General features: G+C 42.2%; 1 protein-coding gene across 4 annotated transcripts in view; it reads left to right on the top strand.

The window, feature by feature from the left end:
• Positions 1–1,845: 1,845 nt before the first annotated feature.
• The window catches only part of LOC120644579 (putative disease resistance RPP13-like protein 3), a 32,023-nt gene continuing 11,175 nt past the window's right edge, over positions 1,846–22,693 (top strand). Inside the window, exons 1-3 of one of the 4 annotated variants that reach the window (XM_039921229.1) lie at positions 1,846–2,469; positions 9,181–9,399; positions 9,666–9,898. In XM_039921229.1, the coding sequence (XP_039777163.1) occupies positions 2,204–2,469; positions 9,181–9,399; positions 9,666–9,741 (561 nt within the window). In that variant the 5' untranslated portion in view covers positions 1,846–2,203 and the 3' untranslated portion in view covers positions 9,742–9,898. Of the gene's footprint in view, positions 2,470–9,180; positions 9,400–9,665; positions 9,899–22,693 lie in introns of those variants that run through there. The other 3 variants (XM_039921225.1, XM_039921227.1, XM_039921226.1) reach the window with 3 other exon arrangements.

Genomic DNA, 22,693 nt, shown 5'->3' with positions numbered 1-22,693 from the left:
TACTAGTTGTTGTGGTTTATAGAAGAGAAAATACACAAGGAGGATCCTGAAGAATGGTGTGTGTGTTTTGGCTAGTGTCTCTAGAGATGAAGAACAAAAGACTGAAATATTTGTATTTCTTTACCTAAAGAACGCAACTATATATGTACACATCACATCAGCCATTTGTCTTTGCATCTCATATAATGACAAATAAGAGAAACTAGTCAGGTTGGCGCGATACGCGCGCCTATACCAAAAATATTAATATAAAATATTAATGAAAAGATATTATCCGCTACTATGTTCGAAGCAACATTGTATCGATGTATTGAGTTAAATTTAAATATTACAGTAAAGTGGCATAGTAGTTTAGAGTCTGAGAGCGCGCCAATCTCAAGCATTCTAGTATAGAGGTACAGATAATTTTTTCTTAGGAATTCGTTATTTTTTTGTGTCAGTAGGTATAGTTTACTTTAGTAGGAAAAAAAGTAAGATTAGGAATGAATGAACAGTTCAATTATATTTTGTGAGTTTACGGAGGGAAACCCAAACCCAAAAAGTAGTACATCTACTACATGTGAATGTAGTATACAAAATTTAGTTATTATTTTTATATGTAGGGAGTAGTTAAATATATTTTGTATTGTCAAATAATGAAAGAAAAATATTTTTTTTAAGATAAAGAGGCTCACTTAATAGAACCGGGGCCTCACGTGGGTCCCGTCTGAATAGTACGTGGGTTCTGCTTGAATAGTACATAGGTCCCGTCTGAATAGTATGTGGATAATATTAATGGAAAGATATTATCCGCTACTATGTTCGAAACAACATCGTATCGATGTATTGAATTAAATTTAAAAATTACAGTAAAGCGGCATAGTAGTTTAGAGTCTGAGAGCGCACCAATCTCAAACAAACCATTTACAGTTTTATACAGAAAAAAGAAAAACAAAAAAACATTTGGTGAGTGTTTTTATTGGGCACTCGAAAAGAGGCCATGTCATCAATCCACACCCATTGGATGGAGCTCTCCTATCGGTCCCCTCCTCTCCCACCGGATTAGGCCGGTGCCTACCTCTCATTTCTTTCCCTCCCCTCACTCTCTCTCCCTCCCTGCCTCCCTCCATCTCTCCCGGCCTCGAGCCTTGGGCGGCGGCGGCGGCGGCGGCGGCGCAGGCACGAGTGGCGGCCGGTGCGACGCGGGCCTCAAGGGGCGGTGGTGAAGCCTCGGGCGGCGGCGGCGGCCGGCGGCCCTGCCCTGGACGGCGGCCGGCGGCGCGGCCACGGCCGGTGGCCGGCGGGGGCACCTGCGGGTGGCGGCGGCACGGCCACGGGCGCGGCCTGCCCCCTCTCCTCCTCTCCTGGCTGGCCGGCGTGGTGATGGTGACAGCAGCCGGCGGCGTGGTGGTGGGGGCCGGCATGGTGGCGGCAGCAGCTACTGGTGTTTTTTTTTACATTTTTGGAAAACTGTTTGCCGAGTGTCACTCTGACACACGGCAAAGTCTTTGCGGAGTATCCAAGAAAAAGCACACGGCAAAGTGGCTCTTTGCCGACGTTTGGATGCCGTGTGCACTTTGTTACACACCAAAAGGGCCTTGCTTCCGGCAAACGCCCTGGCTCCCGTAGTGTATTTGAGATGGAGTGAGTGCTCAATAAAAAAAACAAAACAAGAGAAGTCAAGCTTTCCGGTCAACTGCTCCTCGCATCTATAATAAGGCACCCCTCCTTGGCCAATGTTGAGGAAGAACAATACAGTAATCTAGTGTGAAGAACAATACAGCAATCTCAGCCGTTCCTGGATGTGAAGAGTGATGAAAGATGAGGAGAGAGCGACGACAGTGGGGTATCGGAGACAATATGGCAATAATGCAGGAAACTTCCTTTGATCACCATAACCCAAGGATAGTGGGGACATGGGAGACGACCACCGAGTCAAGCCGCCAGGCCCAACTACTGCCGGAGCAGGGGCAGTGGCCACTCGAGTATTGATAATTTTTTTTGAAAAACACGAGTGGTGATAATTGCAGCACGACCTGCACTACAGAACTGGCACATGTGCTGCATCAGTGGCGTACTTGGAAAAGACACTCAAGTTGATGTTCCTTTTTATTTTTATTTTTTTGGACAGCCACTCAAGTTGGTGTTAGGTAGTTGAGGGTGTGTGTTACACAAGTACTAGAAGCAGCTCTCTGGATTGGTAGCGCCCGCATGCTGCTCCAGGATGGCGGAGGCCATCGTTGGTCCGCTGGTGGGGAAGCTCCAGGAGATGGCGGTGAGCGAGGCCAAGGCTCTAGTTGCAGTGAACGACGACATCCGCGGCCTCCGGGACCGGCTCATGTGGATGCAGGCCTTCTTGCGGCACGCCGATCCGCGGCGGCGCGACACCTCCGACGAGCTCATCAGGGTGTGGCTCAAGCAGACCCGCGATGTTGCCTTTGACGCTGAGGACGCCATTGACGACTACTCCCTCAAGGTCGACCTTTCTAGGTATGAATACATACACACACACACTACACACCCTAAGCTTCGCTTTTCCAGCAAAGTAAGCTTGAAGGTTTTCTTGTATCCATGAAAAGCAAACGACCCCCCTTACGATGCAAAACTTTAAGCCTATTTTGTATTAAAATTGTTGTAGCTTTTGTCAACTCTCTATAAACTTAAACTTGCATGATGAACACACACTTTCAAACTCGACCACACCTCTTAGTCCACATGTTGGCTTCCCTCCCTGTCGGGCTGATGGATCGGCCTAGCCAAGGAAGTAAGGAACTGAAGGGGGACTGGGAGTACACACTGGCACTGATAAACCAAACATTTTTCTTTGTAAGTAAGAAAAGAACTCTAAGAAATAAGATGAATATATAGATTCATCATTGGTGCTTGACTTTATTTTCCTTTGCACGAGTTATTAGCCCAATTGGCCATTACAAATGGTTGGAGCTGTGTTTTCCTTTCTTTTGACATTCAGTCTCTGTTAAGACTTTGCTTGATTCAATAAAACTCCACCTAAAAAAAGGGGGATAGCAATGCAAGGGTAGGTGACCATGGTCAAGTGCCAAACATTATTTATAAATAATATCTATAAGCTTTCAAAATTTTGGAAATTTGCACAGCTCTGGGTCATGTAATGTTCTATTTCCATGCAAAATTTCAAGTTTAAACATAAAGAATCTATATACACGACAAAGAATCGAAGGATAAAATCCAGGGGTAGCAGCACTAGCTACAAAAATCTTTTTGATTAGTGCTAATCTACACCACACATAGTTGCTAAACAAAACTTTAATTTTGTGTCAAAATTTTCTGTTCATAGAAGACCAAAGAAATTTTGAGACATTTTTTTCACCAAGTTGTGAAAAAAATTAACTATTTTGAAAGCTACTAGGTATATTTTGAAAGCTACTAGGTATATTTTGAAAGCTACATGGTGCCCACCCATGTTGCATTATTGCAGCGGTCAATTTCCGTGACAACACTCATCATGGTGGCATCAATTATATTGTACTCTACGACGAACTCCACATACCTTCATGTTCTCGTAATCAATTTCCATAAACACTTGTTACACCAACTTGCCATAGAAACCGTGGGCCGCTCCTGGCTCGTGTGACTCGTCAGACCACCACCGTGGGGGAGAATGTGCCGTGAATGATAATGACAGGTCTATTAGGATTATACTATTAATAATCAGTTAAAATAATCTCTAGATGATTGTGACTTAGTTATAATAATTCAATCAACATGCTATTAGAATCCTATAATCCATCTTAAACCTGATCAAAAAATTATAGGTGAAATTCAGATTATTGTAATCAAGTTCACATATTCATATTTAAGAAATTCAAAGCTGATCAAGGAGACGTAGTAAGCCAACCAGAGTCATAGATGGAAAAGTAAGCGCACCACAATAGAATAATGGATTATTATTTTTCATATTAAATTTTCCGGTGCTATATATATCATAATGTTTACAAGCACACTGAACTGAAGGGGTATGGAGTTAATTACCGACTTTTATTATTCAATGATAGATCTATTTGCAGATTTTTTTCGTCCCCAGGTTAATTATTTGATCATGACAAAATGGAAATTGATTCTGATAATTAAGAAATTCTCGGTTCACACCAGAGAAGAAAAGGATTATTTCATTTTGAATGAAACAAAAAAAAAACAAAGTGATGATGTTGCGCACCACAATGTGGCCCTTTGTGATAAAGACCAGAGAGGCAAGAATCAAGATGTTTCTTTTTGACACATTGCTGCTATAAAGAATACACTCTCTATGTCTGAATAAGTTAATTCTTAAAATTATTTTAAGTTAATCTTTTTATTTAACTATATTTATACAAAAGAGCGTCAAAATTTAAGAAACCAAATTAGTATTGCGACATTATGAGATACATCAAAAAAAATATTTCTAATGTATTTGTTGTCATAAACATTTATACTTTCTTCTATTAATTTGGTTAAATATATAAAATATTTGATTAAGAACTGATTTAGTTAGAGACGGAAGAAGTAGTTGATTTCTCCCCATTCAAAATTATAAAGAAGGAAAAAAAAAACATGTCCCTCAGACCAACTGCTCGTGAGAGTCGTGGTCAAGTCTGGACGTATAATGACGGAGGTTGCCCATTTAATGAGTGGTAACAAAGGGCGATGTGACGATGTCCACTGGGTTTGCTAGGCCTCCTTTGACTTTGTCGATATATGGTGGCGAAAGGGGTGACACTCCGATGAGGAAAGAGGAACCACATGATTCAAGTTACGTGTGGAAGAAGACTTCTAGCATAATATATATAAAAAGTTGGTAGTACTATCTTTTTTTTAGATTAATAGTACTATCTATTTATAATAAGGAATTAATATCATAAATTAAATGATTTAGAAGTCGTAATCTCCAAGCTAGATGGCAATAAGCTTCTAGAATGTATATGAACTAGCAAGGTGGCCCGCGCTAATAGCGCGGGTAGCTAACTTATTTCATAATAATATTTGACATCCTTTTCACTTAAAAGCAAATATATTCAAATGATTTTATTTCATTATTTCATTGTTATTATTTTGTCAAAATATCTCAATTTATGATATCACCTTTTTATCATCTTATTTATTTCATTGCCCAAAACATGTACATGATAAAAGGGAGTATCTATGTATAAACATAGTTTAGATGCGTATGCCTTATTTTGATGGAGCTTCTACAAACTCTTCTCTTGGTTGATTAGTCCTTATCCCCTCAATTAGGACGGATTATGAAATTAAGAGCAAAACACTAAAAGTACGGGTTATGTTATATTTTTTCAATCCTCCTTTAATTTGCTCGCTAGTAGTGTCCCTTTTGTTATTATTGTATTTAATACTTTTTTGTTCCATTTTTTTGTCTAAACATTTAGTTATTATGAATTAGATTTATTCATTTGTTTACTTCTTTTTCTTCCTGATACCTATGAAAATAGTCTCATAAAAAATATGTATGAAAATGTAATGATTTGCTCAACTTGTTTAAAAATCTCTAGGAGTTACTTTTATGTATTTGATATATAGTCTTATTTGATTACTTTTACTATTGTATGAAAATTAGGATGCTAATTTCACTTAATTCTATTGTTTTCTTGGATTCACTATGGATCTTTAATTTGTTTCATACTTTTTTATTTCGTTTATTGTTTCTATGGTTTCACGAAAAGCATTTACTTCTAAAATTATTTCATTGACATGTACCAATTCCTGGTGCACCCTCCCGTAGCTAGGAAGCCTCTTCCGCAAGCTCATTCACCGATTCTATTCAGTTTTTTGCATTTGCTCCACTGATCTTTCTCTAGACTGGCTCTTGAAATTAGGACACAAAGGATCTCCTCGACTCCCCCTTGTTGCACCTTGATGATTCTACGAATACTAATTCACTCTGCACTTATATACTACGCACTTAAGGTAATCGTCATAGGTGTGCCATCCTGATCGAGATGCTTTTAGTTTACTCTTGTATCATAAAAAAATTGATCCATTATGACACGGATCCACTAAGATCAATGATGGAGATATTTTATGATTTTTGACCAATTATTGTAGTAATTTATAAACCCATAGGTGCATCTATTGGATTCATTTAACACTTAAGTATTAAGGTGGTGTTTGGATTTCAAATTAAACTTTAGCTCTGTTATTTGGATGCCAAGTAAGAGGGGCTAAATATGAGCCAATTGATAATCTAATTTCTCAGATAATGCTTAGTTGGTTGTTAGAGCCTGTTAGAGCACCTAGGGAATAAATTTAAGTTTCCCTATTTTAGCCAATCCACACACCGCTAAAATATTATTTTTTCATTTCAAGGCTACACCAAATGTTGCTTTTGGAATAACTGTGGTTAAACCTACTAACAACTCTATATAACATAACAAAATTGATTTGTTTTCCTTCTTTTTAATCTAAACTTTTGTTTGTACTTATAACTCTCTAGTGTTGATGCAATTAATTCACCAAATAAATAAATAAAAATTGTAGATCTTTCTTTGTTCACATTAATTAACATGCGGATTTCTAACTCCCGGCTTACATCAAATGGATATGGTATGTGGTGGCCTTTTAAATCTCAAGTATTATTCTTTTTCGGCTACCTGCTCCGGAGTCATTTTCCTTTGTAGGCGGTTGGAGAAGCGCTCTTCTCCATGTTTATCTATATTTTTTCCATTCTAACAGTGTATCTCAAGTGGAAAACTCGAACTATTACTTTCTAAAATTGTTTAAATCCTCATGCAACTCCTTGACATTTGTATTATAAACAAAAACTACTTTTAGTAGATTCTTTACTGGATGATATTGCATCTTCTTAAACTTTGACATTTCTAATAAGATATTTTCAAATAGTAGCATGAATTGTTTCACCCTGTAAAAAACATATGATGCAAATAAAACCGTTCATCCACAAGAGTCATATCTAAGCTCATAAGTTCATCAATTGCAAAATTAATTTATTCTCATATTCTTATGACTTTAATGTTCCATGACTACCCATTGTTGTCAGTTGTCATATCTTTTTTGTATGTCATATTGTTAATGGGAATATATCAGGTACAAATCAATTTCTTCGTGATTGAAGTTTGCACGGTTTGCACGAAGAGGATGGTTTGCACCTGATATGTTCCCATTGTTAATACCTATAAAAGGTTTGCAAAGAGATAATGCGTTAGAACATGATGAAGAGGTGGCATGGGATAATACCTGAACTTGATGGAAAATGATGAGTTGTAGTGGTAATCTGGATTGTTAATACATGTTTACAAAGAATGCGATTTGAAGTCCTAGCAAGTGGAGCGTCCGGGGAGAAAATAGTCAAAACAACTGGCGCAAAGGTCAAGGCGTGAAAAAAGCTCATAGATCTCGTTGGTTTTGTTGCTATGTGGAACCTGCTAGTTAGCCATCTATTTATTTACTTGGCTGGATTATTTTTCTTGTCCAAATCCTAAATTTTATTTATTAACCGATTCCAGTCAAGTACATATGCGTACACTTTATAGAATATGGAACATTATAAGTATGCAGAAGCCAAGCCAGATTCTAATGCAATAGGGACTCTAGACTCAACCATGTAACATAGTTTTAGTTGGACATGGGCTCTACATTAATTTACACGGTTGCATCTTAATTAAATTGGTATGGACTCTTTTCGTTACTTTAAACCGTCGGATCTTCATAAAATCCGACGGTTCAAATCCTTCTCTTTTTTAGATTAACGTGAGAATTTATACATCCTCTCGGCGAACGTGGTGGCTTCTTTTAATATTCTCTTATTAATATAATAGATAACATACTCCCTCCGTCAAAAAAGTCAATTTTGGTTTTTGTGTCACAAATTTAACTAGATACGTAGAAAATACTTGCAATATCTCTAAATTTAAAAATAGATTCAATGATCTATCTAAAGATATTAATTATGTATCATAAATATTAATATTTTTATATAAAATTAATCAAAGCTATTTCTGGGGAAGCGAAAACGATTTTTTAGACGGAGGGAGCAGAATCGAAAGAAAATTTTCCATCACAACATTCATCCTCGTGACATCAATCATTGTACTATTCGCAAAAAAAAAGACATCAATCATTGTACTCTCCGACAAAGTCTACTAACCTCCATATTCTCATAATAAATTTCCAACTCAATTTCTGTGGTGCCGCTTCTCGCCATCGGGGACTGACGTGACGCGTAACAGTGAATAATAATGACACGTCTATTTGGATCTCATTTATTTATATTAATCAGATAAAAATAATATCTAGATGACTGTGAGTCAAGTGCCAATCTATAAGCTTTCAAAATTTTGGAAATTTGCACAGCTTGGGTCATGTCATGTTCTATTTCCATGCAAAATTTCAAGTGACAAAGAATCGAAGGATAAAATCCAGGGGTAGCAGCACTATAGAGATCTTTTTTACTAGTGCTAATCTACACCACACATAGTTGCTAAACAAAATTTTAATATTGTATCAAAATTTTGTGTTCATAGAAGACCAAAGAAATTTTGAGACATTTTTCTCCAAGCTGTGAAAAAAATTAACTGGAAGCCTTGACTGGAGAGCTCTGGTGGTGCACTCTCTGATGCCCACTGAGCTCGGTTTTGTCGTGTCTTTTCATCAATACTTCTTCCACTTGATGTCTTGGACTTCTTGTTTGCTCTTTAGGGTCTTCAAAGCATCTCTCTCTCTTTTTGTTTTTTTGCGTAAGGTGTTGATCATACCGTCGCCTCGCCCTAGTCCATTCTTGCATCCTAGAAATAAAACCTTGAATACTAGCACACAACATTATTTCAATAGATCATGTTGTCACTTAATCCATCAAAATAATTAATGGCCCTAGCTTAGCTAGGTGTCATTTTCCTTACACAGACTTGACACAATTCCCGCATAGCACCTCACAGGAGCATACCATGCAACAATACCAAATCACCATACCACATGCATATATAAGAAACACATGCACATTACCAATACCATAACTCCAATCATTTTGCAATGTCAATTTCGTTTCAAATCAAATTTTCATCACATGATCTCACAGCAACCTCTTTTGAAAACAAATAGTTTGGCACTAATAAAGGTACTGGCAGAATGCCCCTCTTTGGCCAGTGACCTCACTTATTGCTAGCTTCCAAAATTTCTGCATAATTTTGATTGAATAAGTTTTTCTCTCATTTGAAGGTATCCAAGTTGGAGCCAGTCCATTGTTCGCTTTTTCGCTGGATTCACTACGCAAATAAGCATTCGACACAATCTGTCAAGAAAGATTGCAGAGATCAACTTACGACTTGAAGACATCATTAACAATAAGGATAAATACAAGATTGAAGCTGCACCCAATGACTTTCCATTGGTGACATGGAAACCTTCTACGGACATCTCTACTATGGAAACAAATTTGTAAGTTCCCACAACACTACTTTTTGAAATTAAGTTCATAGATTTTAGTGTAAGTAAAACTTTCTTAATGACCATCAAGCATGTAAAATATCCATCCCTCAAACTGTGTCAATATTCAAGCATATAGTTTTAATGTATTATTATAATACCATTATAGTAGAACATGTGTATGCATGTACATATGTATGTATATTATGTATATATAACTTCAAAGGATACACATTTGTTTTCCCAACTCTCTATCTTCATTGTTTATTCTCTCTTAGGAAACATGCTAGGGACCATTGGCTTCATTCCATTACGATATTCACCGAGATGATTAGGTACTGTTATCGCTTTTAGATGGGCATGTTTCCTGTGGTATCTAATCACTAATAGAGGTCAGATCACTCCAAAAGATTTAGAAATGTGTTTTGCAAGGGTTATTTGTAAATCACTAGCAATTGTTGGTGTCCCTTTTAAAATTATCTCATTATTCAATAGTATTGTAAATTGATTTTGTGTTGTCTCTGTACCCATGCCTATGTGCATCCATCACGACCATGGCGGATCTCTTCCAGGTGCTTTTCAACCCACTTCTCCATGACTACTAACTTGTTAAGGGCGTTGTGATGAGCTTCTTACACCATTTCGTCTTGTACATCGGAGCCCGGTTTCCTCCCCATTCACCCCATTCATGAGGTTCTGCCTTCGTCCGGATGGACGGGCAACCAAATCGCATTTCCGTCCCAGATGTGTTTGGTGCAGCAGTTAATGGCCTCCTCCGTTGTGTATGCCTGGATCATAGAACCCTCTGGGCAAGCACGGTTATGGACATATCTGTTCTGGGTCGGCGTGAACCTCTCGTACCTCCACATCTGGTGTAGATGTAGCAGATCTGCCCAAATTAAACCGGCTTAAGTGCGCTAACTATCATTTTAATGAATAATCAAGTTACCACGCACTTAAAACGGTGTAATCCGGCAGTCCATCGGGTAATTCCCGATTAAACTAATGTACTCCAGGATCACATTTGCACTAGAAGTCTCACACGAAGACGAGCACAGGTGATACAAGCATACATAGATTCTTAAATTAATTTACAACACGAGTTTTACATAAAAGTTTTGAATACAAACTACAGAGTTCAATCACAGCGGAAGTTAAAACAGAGTTCAAAATACAATACGATAGCTACCAACGAGGATAAAGGTGAGCTCCACATCCTGCCCACCAATGAGATGCCACCCAGCCCGAGCTTCACGGGGAAGCCGGGGCCCACTCGACGGTCCACCCAGGAGGAAGTGGTTGTCCAATCCAGGACGCACAGACCTCCTCGAAGTCAGCGGGGACACAACCTGCTCAAATGGGTTACAACAACAACCCTGAGTATACTAATACTCAGCAAGGCTTACCCGACTATGGGTATACTTAGCCCATTATCTAGACATGCAAAGCTTTTTAGCAAGGCGAGGGAGGTCGGGGCGCGAGGAATCGAGCTGGGGTGGCGAGGGACGGCCAAAATTGGCGCCGGCGGTCGCTCTGCTCAGACTCGGCTCGACCCGAGCGCGAGGAAGGAGAAGGGGAGGGGAAATGGATGAGGCCTCACGAGCGGATAAGGACGGCGTAGTGCGGAGGGCGAGGTTCGCCGGCGCGCGTGACACGTGGAGGTCACCGGCGGTGTGCCGGTCGCCAGCATGGGCTCCCGTACGAGCACAGTGCAGCACAGGAAGAAGAACAGTGATCGATTTTGACCGATTTTTGACTCGATTTGACCCGATAAAACTCAAAATTTCATATAGGAACTTGAAATTTGGCCAAAATAAAAGTTGTAGAGGAAGAAAAGATCTACAACTTTTGTTTTGGACGAAAGTTGATTTGAGACCCAGATCAGAGAGAAAAACATGGTCGAACTCAGCTAATTTGATGTTCACTATGCAACTTGATTAGCGCTAATGACAAGCTTAAGTCCATGATTAGCGGGTTAAGCACATGATTAGCACCACGATTAACACATGGGTGTTACAGCCCTTCCCCCTTAAAAGAATCTTGTCCCGAGATTCACGCACGATAGAAAGTATAAGGCGAGAAGGTTCAAAGGTGAAGTACCTAGATGAGTGTTTAAAAAGTCCGGATACTTGAATATCAGAAATTCCTCTTGCCCCCAAGTAGCTTCATCTTTGGAGTGATTACTCCATTGAACTTTGTAGAATCGGTTGGTTGTGCGGCGAGTAACTCGATCCTTGCGATCAATAATCTTGATAGGATGCTCAGGATAAGTGAGATCAGACTCTAATTGAATCGGGTCAATTTCAACAACTTCAGTCGGAACTCTAAGACACTTCTTGAGTTGTGATACATGAAAAATGTTATGAATTACAGAGAGATTTGCTGGGAGATCCAATCGTTAAGCTACAGGACCGCATCTTTCCACAATTGGATATGGACCAATGTAGAGGGGAGCTAATTTTCCTCTTACTCCAAACCTTTGCACGCCTTTCCAAGGTGATACTCTTAAGTAGACATGGTCACCAACTTCAAAGACCAGTGGCCTACGCCTTCTATCAGCGTAGCTCTTCTGCCGAGACTGCGCGATCTTCAAGTTCTCTTGGATAAGACAGACTTATTGCTCGACCTCTTGAACCATGTTGGGCCCAAAGATAGTTTTTTCCCCGGATTCCGACCAATTTAGAGGTGTACGGCATCGATGACCGTATAGTACTTCAAATGGTGCCATTTTGATGCTTTCTTGATAACTATTGTTATAAGAGAATTCAGCTAATGGCAAGCATTCATCCCATTTATGTGGATAGGCTAAGACACAGGCACGGAGCATATCCTCTAAAATTTGATTTATCCTCTTCGTTTGGCCATCAGTTTGAGGATGGTATGCAGAGCTGCGAATAAGATGGGTTCCCAAGCTAGCATGTAGTTGCTCCCAGAAGCGAGCAACGAACTGGGTCCCTCGATCTGATATGATGGTCTTAGGCACACCATGTAAACATAGTATGAGATCCATGTACAACTCGGCATACTTCTTTGCTGGATATAGAGTTTTGACTGGAAGGAAATATGCTAAATTGGTCAGTCTATCCACCACGACCCAAATAGAGTCGTAACCCTTTTGAGTTCGAGGTAAACCGACGATGAAATCCATGCTGATATCTTCCCATTTCCATTCAGGAATATTCAAGGGTTGAAGAGTTCCAGCTAGCCTGAAATGACTGGCTTTAACTCTTCGACAGATGTCACATTCGGACACATACTTGGCAATTTCTCGTTTCATCCTCGTCCACCAAAATCGTTGTTTTAGATCTTGATACATTTTATTGCTACCTGGATGGATCGATAGTTGAGAAGTATGGGCTTCATCAAGGATTTGCTTTCTGAGTTCAAAATCCTTAGGCACCACTACTCGGTTTTTGAACCATAACACATTCTCACTATCTTGGTGGAAACAACTTACTTTGGGATCTCCCTCTGATATCCTTCTCTGAGTTTCCTTCATCCCTTTATCTTTATTTTGTGCCGCGATGATTAGGTCACGTAGGGTAGGAGTAAGCTCTAGATGAGCCAATGTGCCATGTGGTACAATGCTTAAATTCAGCTTTTCCATTTCAAAGCAAAGATACTCGTTTAATGGTATAGCTGAGATGCAATGACAGTGAGCTTTGCGATTTAGCGCATCTGCAACTACATTTGCCTTGCCCGGATGATAATGCACTTCGAGCTCATAATCTTTAATCAACTCAAGCCTTCTCCTTTGACGCATGTTCAAATCAGATTGAGTGAAAAGATATTTGAGACTCTTGTGATCGGTATAGATGTTGCACAATATACCTAGAAGATAGTGTCGCCAGATCTTCAGAGCATGGACTATAGCTGCTAATTCAAGATCATGGGTTGGGTAGTTCTCTTCATGATGCTTGAGTGATCGAGAAACATAAGCAATCACTCGGTTCTCTTGCATCAGAACACAGCCAAGTCCTGTGCCTGAGGCATCACAGTAGACATCGAAAGGTTTTGTAGTGTCAGGCTGGGCCAAGATCGGTGCCGAAGTAAGGAGCGTTTTCAATTTTTGGAACGCTTATTCACATTGATTACTCCAATAGAATTTTACACCCTTCTTAAGAAGCTCAGTCATCGGCTTCGCAATTTTGGAGAATTCTGGAATGAACCTACGATAATAACCAGCTAAACCCAGAAAACTGTGAATTTCAGGAACTGAAGTTGGGGCCTCCCAATCAAGTACATCCTGTACTTTACTCGGATCCACAGAGATACCCTCAGCAGATATGAAATGACCGAGAAATGGAACTTTCTTCAGCCAAAAGTCACACTTACTGAATTTGCCATAAAGCTAATGTTCCCTAAGACGATGAAGAACTATGTGAAGATGATGAGCATGTTCTTCCTCATTCTTGGAGTAGATTAAGATATCATCAACGAATACCACGATGAACTTATCTAACTTCGGCATGAATACTGAATTCATGAGGTACATGAAGTAAGCGGGAGCATTGGTTAATCCGAAAGACATCACCAAATACTCGTAAAGACCATAATGGGTGGAGAAGGTTGTTTTTGGTATATCTGCCAGTCTGATTTTTATTTGATGATAGCCAGATCGAAGATCTATTTTCGAAAATACCTTAGCTCTAGCTAACTGGTCAACGAGAAGATCAATACGAGGAATTGGGTATTTATTTTTGATGGTGACTGCATTCAGAGGTCGATAATCCACACACAACCTTAACCCTTGGTCCTTCTTTACGAATAGAGCCGGGCATCCCCAAGGTGAGGTGCTTGGTCGAATGAAACCTTTATCATGTCTAACTCACTCGAAGTCATTCTATATGGCCTTCGAGATATGGGTGCTATGTCAGGCTGTAACTCAATGACAAATTCCACATCCCAATCTGGAGGCATGCCCGGTAATTCTTCCGAAAACACATCGGGGTATTCACAAACCACAGGTATTTCTTCCAAGGCCTTTCCTTGAAGATGGTATATGGCATTTATTGGAATCTCATGCTGAGAGAGATGAATATCCATAGGACCATATGTGGGAGAATTAAGTTGAATGATACGAGAAGAAGTATTGATGATGGCACATTGTTCTTTCATCCAATTCATTCCAAGTAGGACATCTATTCCTTGGCTTGGAAGGACAATGGGCTTGGTTTGAAAAAAAAATCGACCGAAATCAAGGGACACACTCGGAATTATTCGATGGGTGTGCAGTTGTGCACCCGGTGCACGAATGACATAAGGTATTTTCATTTGAATTACTTGCAAGTTGAGTCGTGCTACGCATGCTTGATTGATGAATGTGTGAGATGCTCCAGAATCAAATAACACAATAGCGGGGCAGTGGTTAACAGAGAACATACCCGCCATTACTTGAGTGCCCTCAGGAACGTCTTCTAGGGTGGTGTAGTTCACACGACCTGTCTTGGCTGGTGCAATCTTCTTCTTCTGATCCTTCTGGCTGGAACCTTGACACGGCGCAGGAGTCTTATAGTAATCCTGCCGAGGTGGCATACGGCAATCACGTGCGAAGTGCCTCAGTTTACCACAATTGTAACAAGGGTAGTTGTTGGGGCGTGGAACTTGTAGCACTAGAGGCCTCTGCTGCTGTGTCGGGAGACGTGGGGCCCACTGTTGCTGTTCTGTGGTGGTCTAGCGACCCAACGACCCTGCTGTGGAGGACGGTTTGAAGTCTGCTGAGTTCCCGTCTGAACCAGTTTGTACCTCTGGGGTGCATTGCTAGAGGATCCCACCGGTGTCTTCCTTTTCTTGTCAGCTTTGTGTGCTAGCGTGTCATCTTCCTAGGTGATGGTCTTATTAACTAGCTCAATAAAGTTGTCACAAGTAGTGAGAGCTAGCTTATCCTGAAGCTTTGTGTTGAGTCCCCTCCTGAAGCAATCCTGTTTCTTCTCATCAGTATCCACATGGAACCCACCATACTGGGACAACTGATTGAAAGTTTGGGCATATTGAAGGACCGTGTTATTTCCCTGCTTCAGCGCTAGGAATTCTGCCATCTTTCTCCTCATCAAGCTAGTAGGGATGTGATGGGCTCTGAAAGCTGCCACAAATTCATTCCAAGAGAGACGCGTACCAATGGGAAGTAGAGCCTTGTGGTTAACCCACCATATCTTTGCAGGGCCTCTTAGCTGTTGCGCTGCAAAGGAAGCTTTGTCCATTTCTGTGCAATTGAGAATGCTAAACTTTTCCTCAATGGTGTGAATCCAAGCATCTGCCTCAAGGGGATCATCTGCCTTGTGGAACAAAGGTGGTTGGGTGGCCAGAAAACCGACATAGTCAGTTTCTGCTGCTGGTGGTGGGGGAGCTTGTCGGCCTCTGCCGGCAATGGCTTGCACCAGTTGCCTTATCAACTCAGTCTGCTCATTGTGGTCGGCAATAAGAGCCGCAACAGCCTGGGCCAAAGAGGGAGGTGGTTGTGGCTGTGCTCCATGATTCTCATTGCTATGGTTATCGCCCATCTACAAAATAACCACCCCTTGGTTAGTCATTCCGCTATCAGGACTAATTCATGCAAATAAAGAATGTGCATATCTAATATGAACACACGGCATGAATCATTTCCCTCGCGATATGGTTCACCAAGGGAAATAAAATGACTTGCTTCGGTTGAAACCGCATCTACTCAATTTGAACCGCAGATCTAGCGTATGCTATACTAAACATTTGTCAACAAGATTTCAGATTTGCAGACATTCAAAGCACAGTACATAAATGAAGTTTCACACTACCGACATTAACGAAATAAAACAATAGCCAAAAAGATCATTAACAGGGGTACTTTACATTAAGCAGCCACGCTGCTTGATCTGCAAGAAGTTTGTTACATTACCATAACCTTAGTGCAACGACAAGCTAACATAAGAGGAAGGGTTCATACACAACCCAAGCAACACACTAACACTAGAGAGGGTTCATACATGACCCGAACAACACCAACACTAGCTAAGGGGTTATCCTACATGACTCGAAGCTACTGAGTCACAAAAGAATTTCTCAACCCAAGGTTAGCCTAAAACGCTATGTTGGTCATCCTATCCAACTATCCTACAGTTAGGCTACACTGCAAGGGGAGAAACGATGCCGTCTAGTTGCGTCCTCACGGGGTCCCAAGTCCAGACTCGACTCCTGACACTCCCTCAATCTCCTCAGGGTCTTCTTCCTCTTCTTCTGAATCCTCCTCATATTCCTTGGCCTCCATATCTGCCACTGCCTGCACCTGAGCCTGGACGTCCTCAATGAACTCATGGGCCTGCTGAAGCTGCCCCTCAAGGTGCTGCATCATCTGAGTCCTGTTCTCCAGCTCCTCATGTAACTCCTGAATCCTTATCTTCCTAGCCCTAGACTTGGCCTTCAAGGTCTTGATCTTATTCAGGGCACCAGTCATGTTTTGCTCATGGATGTGAGCCTCTCGAGCCTTGCTCCTGTATATCGCATTTTCCTCGTGTAGCTGCTCGTACATGTTGATCAAAGCTGAGGAGTAGCTGAATGAGAGGGCCGTCCTGTCGTTGTAGTCAGGCATCATGTGGTTTAAGTTGCAGTTCACCCGATCCGCATAAGCCTGAGTGGTCTCATCCTTCAGAGGAATAACACTGTAGGGAGTATCCATAACCTCCGCACTATGCATCTCAGAGAACTCCTCAATGGCTTTCCTAGCAGCGATCTCCCAAGAGTCTGTGAGTTTCCTACCATAGACGGTGAGCTGCCACGAGTCCCAATCCAAGCGAGTGGGGCATGCAGGAATCTTCACTATCATCTGACAGCGCTCGGTGCCCAGCAAGCTAGACTCATGTCCTGAGTACTATGGGGGCTCAGTGTAGTCAAACGCCCGGAGCATCTGCCACAGCAGACGAGGAAAGTGGCCGGTGTGGAGGGCATTGGAGTGTGCCCAACCCTCAGCGTCCACGATCACGTGCGTGAAGTTAGACATATGTAAGGACACATAGCGCTAACATAAGCCACAGTTTTAAAAAGAGAACAGATTGAAATTTAGCAACGCAACATAAATAAATTTTTCAAGAAACGCAACAGTAAAAACATGGCGATCAAATATTTTTTTATGAAGCACAACCATAAACAAACAAGGCCATCAACCAACTCGGATATGCAAGATGCATGCACGTTCTATCGTTTCTCACACAAAATAATTACCAAAATATGGTATACGAGGACGACTATTGGCACAAATACGTACTCTCCCTATATATATACTAGTCGTTCCTACGATCAAGGATTTCATAACGTACTTAACGCGGTTAGTTACCTGCAAAAGAACACAGAGTATAATAACCACTTCTGGACCCTTCGTGCCAGCACTCACGAACGGCCCCCGTGTGTCCTACGCCACACGGATAACGCATATGCAGTTTCCCACATATTCACACATACATTACCATCCACTATAGAGATGGCACCCAAACGTTCGACGCTGAATGGGCAGCGCTGCATACGTCATAATAACGTATTCACTTCCCGTACACTCGCCTTACGGGACATCCAAGGGTAGACATGTCCCAAGGGTCACGGTCATGGCCAACCGCATGACAGGTCTACATCTCGTAACATTGACTTATGAGATGGCCGTGATTACAATCACATAGTAGGAAATCCGCACTCCATATCAGACGGCAGATAGCGACAGGCTCATTTGAATTGAGCCTTATCACCTCCTCGTATGCTCATCATACGGGACCTACGCACATATGAAACACATGCGCTATTGTAAAGGACTACCAAGAATGCTTACCTTGCTTACCTTAGCGTAGGTGCGTCGTTACCAGATATTAAAGACCAGTTGTGCAAGAAAGTAAGGTTTAACAAAAAGTAAATGCTGAAAGTGCTGGAATAAAATAGATACTTAGATGCCACCTAACTCATGTAACATATTTAGGGCATACGAACTATCTATCCTATTCCTTAGCGCATCTAGCTTCAACTTTTCGAAAAAACCCAAAATCTTTGCAAGGTAAGAGTTACTTAACCTAATTAAGCACGCAAGTAATCACCCCTAGCGCAATTTAGAGCTCTGATGCCAGCTATAGCAGATCCGCCCAAATTAAACCGGCTTAAGTGCGCTAACTATCATTTTAATGAATAATCAAGTTACCAAGCACTTAAAACGGTATAATCCGGCAGTCCGTCGGGTAATTCCCAATTAAACTACTATACTCCAGGATCATATTTGCACTAGAAGTCTCGCATAAAGACGAGGACAGGTGATACAAGCATACAGAGATTCTCAAATTAATTTACAACACGAGTTTTACATAAAAGTTTTGAATACAAACTACAGAGTTTAATCACAGCAGAAGTTAAAACAGAGTTCAAAATACAATACGATAGCTACCAACGAGGATAAAGGTGAGCTCCACATCCTGCCCACCAATGTGATGCCACCCAGCCCGAGCTTCACGGGGGAAGCCGGGGCCCACTCGACGGTCCACCTAGGAGGAAGTGGTTGTCCAATCCAAGACACACAGACCTCCTCGAAGTCAGCGGGGACACAACCTGCTCAGATGGGTTACAATAACAACCCTGAGTATACTAATACTCAGCAAGGCTTACCCGACTATGGGTATACTTAGCCCATTATCTGGACATGCAAAGCTTTTTAGCTCTGGAGTTCTTTTGCTGAAAGGCTGCTAGCAGTGGATCCTTACTTTCAACATTTTAGCTCAAGTTTATTATATTGAGTATTAACTAAATTAGCTTAAGCATCTAGAGCACACATGGTGGATCAGATTATCCTTCAATGAAACACAAACCAACACTTCCATTCCGTTCTCATTCCACTTCTTTACTACGATGTGACACAGTGACCAAGGCTCTCATATCCGCGAGTCACGGCGAATCGATCCGATTTAACCTTGCAAGGTGGACCTAACTCACACGACACATGCAAACTCCGTCGGCCCACACACATCAACTGTTCCCATCATCACCCCGACATCTGAATCACACCTGCCAAAACCCGGGTGAAGGGTCCCTCATGGCAAACTCCCAGAGAACTTGGAGGCGACATACCATCCAACACCCGCCATCATTCCACTCCCAGAGTAGCGGGTCGCGATTCAAAGTATCATTGCAAATCAGGTAATTAGCTTACCGATTTCGACTACCTCCTACTTCCGGCATGTGGTTAGTACTGTTCAATCCTCGATCAACAACGCCAACAACGGTACGGTCCTCAATCGACACAGGCGGAGACTTACTTTCCATCAATTTCATATCCGGAACCAACTCATCTCCGCCCGGTCTCCATTTCTCTTTCCTTATTGATTCATTTCCAAGAAACTTGCCATAAGAAACAAGATCTTAAATCTCGCGAGTGACAAGAATCAGTCGACTTCTACCGATATTCCACTTAGCAGAGCATTTCTAATGACCTTGTATACTAGTATAGACCCTCAAGTACCTAGGGAGAACATGCATACTAGGGTTCCATACAACTCCTAGAACGTAAATGCACAAATACTTAAATAAACATTGAATACTGAAATTAGGGTTATGCTCCGGGGCTTGCCTTGCAGGTCAGCGGGGTTAGTGACTTCTTCTAGAGTGTGCTCAACGGCTTCCTCCTGCTGCTCTCCTGCTTGCGGCTCCTGGACCGGCTCAGCAACTAGCTCGTAGACGGCTTCGTTCGCGGCATCTACACGTATGAAAAAGGATGCCATGCAATAGTTAAAACGATGCAAGGCATTTACGATGCAATGCAATGTGATTAAAAGAAGATATGACTGGCAATCATTTAACGAACAACAAGGAAAACCAAGCGATAACGGAAATGGGTTGGTGCTGCTAGGTAAGTTTAGTTTCCAATCTAGTTTAGCGTAAAGTGTCTCCTTTAAAGGAAAGCTATTAAACTTACTTAGGACTGACTCTAGAACATGCCTTAATGAGATTATACATGTGCAAAGGAATTAACTAGCCACAAGAATAAAGGAAAAGGACTATAGCTAGGAACTAAATAAATGCGAAAACACAATTTGCAAGCAAACCTAGTAATAAAAATTTACCAGCATGCCAAGCTACTGATAAGTCAAGCAACAAAAAATTCACCAACATTTATCGGTGACCGAAAACATTTATTTTAGCCCTAGGATAGAAATCAAACAATAATAGATCCACAAATATGCACATAGATTATGCACCTGAAAATTTTTCAGTGAACAACACAAGTGAAGAGTAAGCTACTACATAAAATTCATAATTTTTAGAGCACCAAAACAGCAGGGACAAATTAAACTAGCTTACACACACACACACACTAAAATTTAGCATGGTCTAAACTAGCATTTCACAAGCATGAGTATTTTTCCTTTGAAGATCTTGATTTAAGAAAAATCCCAAAATTTAGTTTGCATTTTTATCATTTTTCTATGATTTGTTATGCATTTACAAAGTTTCAGCCGAAATAAATGATTTTGAAAAAAAAACAAAACCTAAACAGGGGCTGGCAGTTGGGCCCCACTGGTCAGTGAGAGGCCCAGCCCAGCCCCCTGCTCGCTCACGCGCGCCATGGCCAGCCATGGCTGGCACAGCGTCCCCGCCGGCGGCGAGGCCGGTCGGCAAAGGGGCCGGGCAGGCCCGCGGCCAAGGGAGCCTAGCGGCCCCGGGGCGCACGGCGGTGGCGCGCGGGCCTACGCAGGAGCAGCCCGTGGCGGGTGAGTGGCGGAGGCAGCGCGGCGACGTTCCGCCGGCGGTGGCACCGGAATCGAAGGGGAAAGGAGCCGGGGAGCATGAGGGGCTTGCGGGGAAGCTCACCACGGGCTCGAATCGGTGGAGGATGGCCGGAGAGGGGAGATCGACGGAGGAGGCGGAGCTCCGGGTGGCCAACAATGGCGGCTGGCTGGTGCAGGAGTCGATTCGGCCGGGGGACGACTCGAACGGGCTCGGGGAGGGGCGGCGTGGGTGCGGGGCAAGGCGGTGGAGGTCGGGCGCGAGGAATCGAGCTGGGGCGGCGAGTGACGGCCGGAATCGGCATTGGCGGTCGCTCTGCTCAGACTCGGCTCGACCCGAGCGCGAGGAAGGAGAAGGGGAGGGGAAATGGATGAGGCCTCGCGAGCGGATAAGGGCGGTGCAGCGCAGAGGGCGAGGTTCGCTGGCGCGCGTGACGCGTGGAGGTCACTGGCGGTGTGCCGGTTGCCGGCATGGGCTCGCGTACGAGCACAGTGCAGCACAAGAAGAAGAACAGTGATCGGTTTTGACCGATTTTTGACTCGATTTGACCCAATAAAACTCAAAATTTCATATAGGAACTTGAAATTTGGCCAAAATAAAAGTTGTAGAGAAAGAAAAGATCTACAACTTTTGTTTTCAGCAAAAGTTGATTTGAGACCCGGATCAGAGAGAAAAACATGGTCGAACTTAGCTAATTTGATGTTCACTATGCAACTTGATTAGCGCTAATGACAAGCTTAAGTCTATGATTAGCGGGTTAAGCACATGATTAGCACCACGATTAACACAGGGGTGTTACAGTAGGTATACAGGCCCAAAGTCCTGCATCTGATCAACCATGTAAATAATATCGAAGAAAGATGGTGGGAAGCACATCTCGTGCTGGCAAAGAGTCCTTGCGATGAATTGTTTCATGCCTGGCAACTCAGCTTCATAGATAACCATTTGTGTGATCCAGTTGAAGAAGTAATTGAGGCGTGTGATGACCATGTTCACGTACTCTGGACTGATAGCCCTAATCACAATTTGGAGGAACACCGTGAGCATGATGTCGCAGTCATGTGCATTGAAGCTAGTTAGTGTGAGGTCCTTCATCGAGACCAGACTCTTGATGTTGGAAGAGAAACTGGTCAGCACCTTCACAGTCCTAAGCCATTGGTACATGGCCCTCTTCTCATCTGTCATGAGGTTGTAGCTCATGCATAGAAGATCCACTTTCCCGCTCTGCACCGCTAGGGTCGGATGAAGTTCGGTCCTGATGTTTTGGTTTTCAAGATCTAGATGTGACTTCAGACCATTCTTTGTCTTAGTCTTGATGTCTAGTAGGACCCCGGCCGTGCTTTTGAAGACATTCTTCAAAAGGTGCATGCAGTCGACGGCATGGGGCGTATCTAATTCCTTCCAGTATGATAGGTACTTGAAGAAACACGACTGCTTTTTGAAAGCAACTGGGGTGACAGGTGGTTTTTTCTCCTCCACCTGATCTTGCTACCTCTTCTTCCTTGTTGTGGTCCCATCTTCCTTAGCTTTCTTCTTCTTTATATGTTTATGACATTCACATGTGAAACACCTTTGCCCATAACTCATC

Source organism: Panicum virgatum, chromosome 8K, assembly GCF_016808335.1.
Source record: "Panicum virgatum strain AP13 chromosome 8K, P.virgatum_v5, whole genome shotgun sequence".
Classification (NCBI taxonomy): Eukaryota; Viridiplantae; Streptophyta; class Magnoliopsida; order Poales; family Poaceae; genus Panicum; species Panicum virgatum.
The sequence above is the reverse complement of the archived record's forward strand: the minus strand, read 5'-3'. Positions and strand labels throughout refer to the sequence as shown.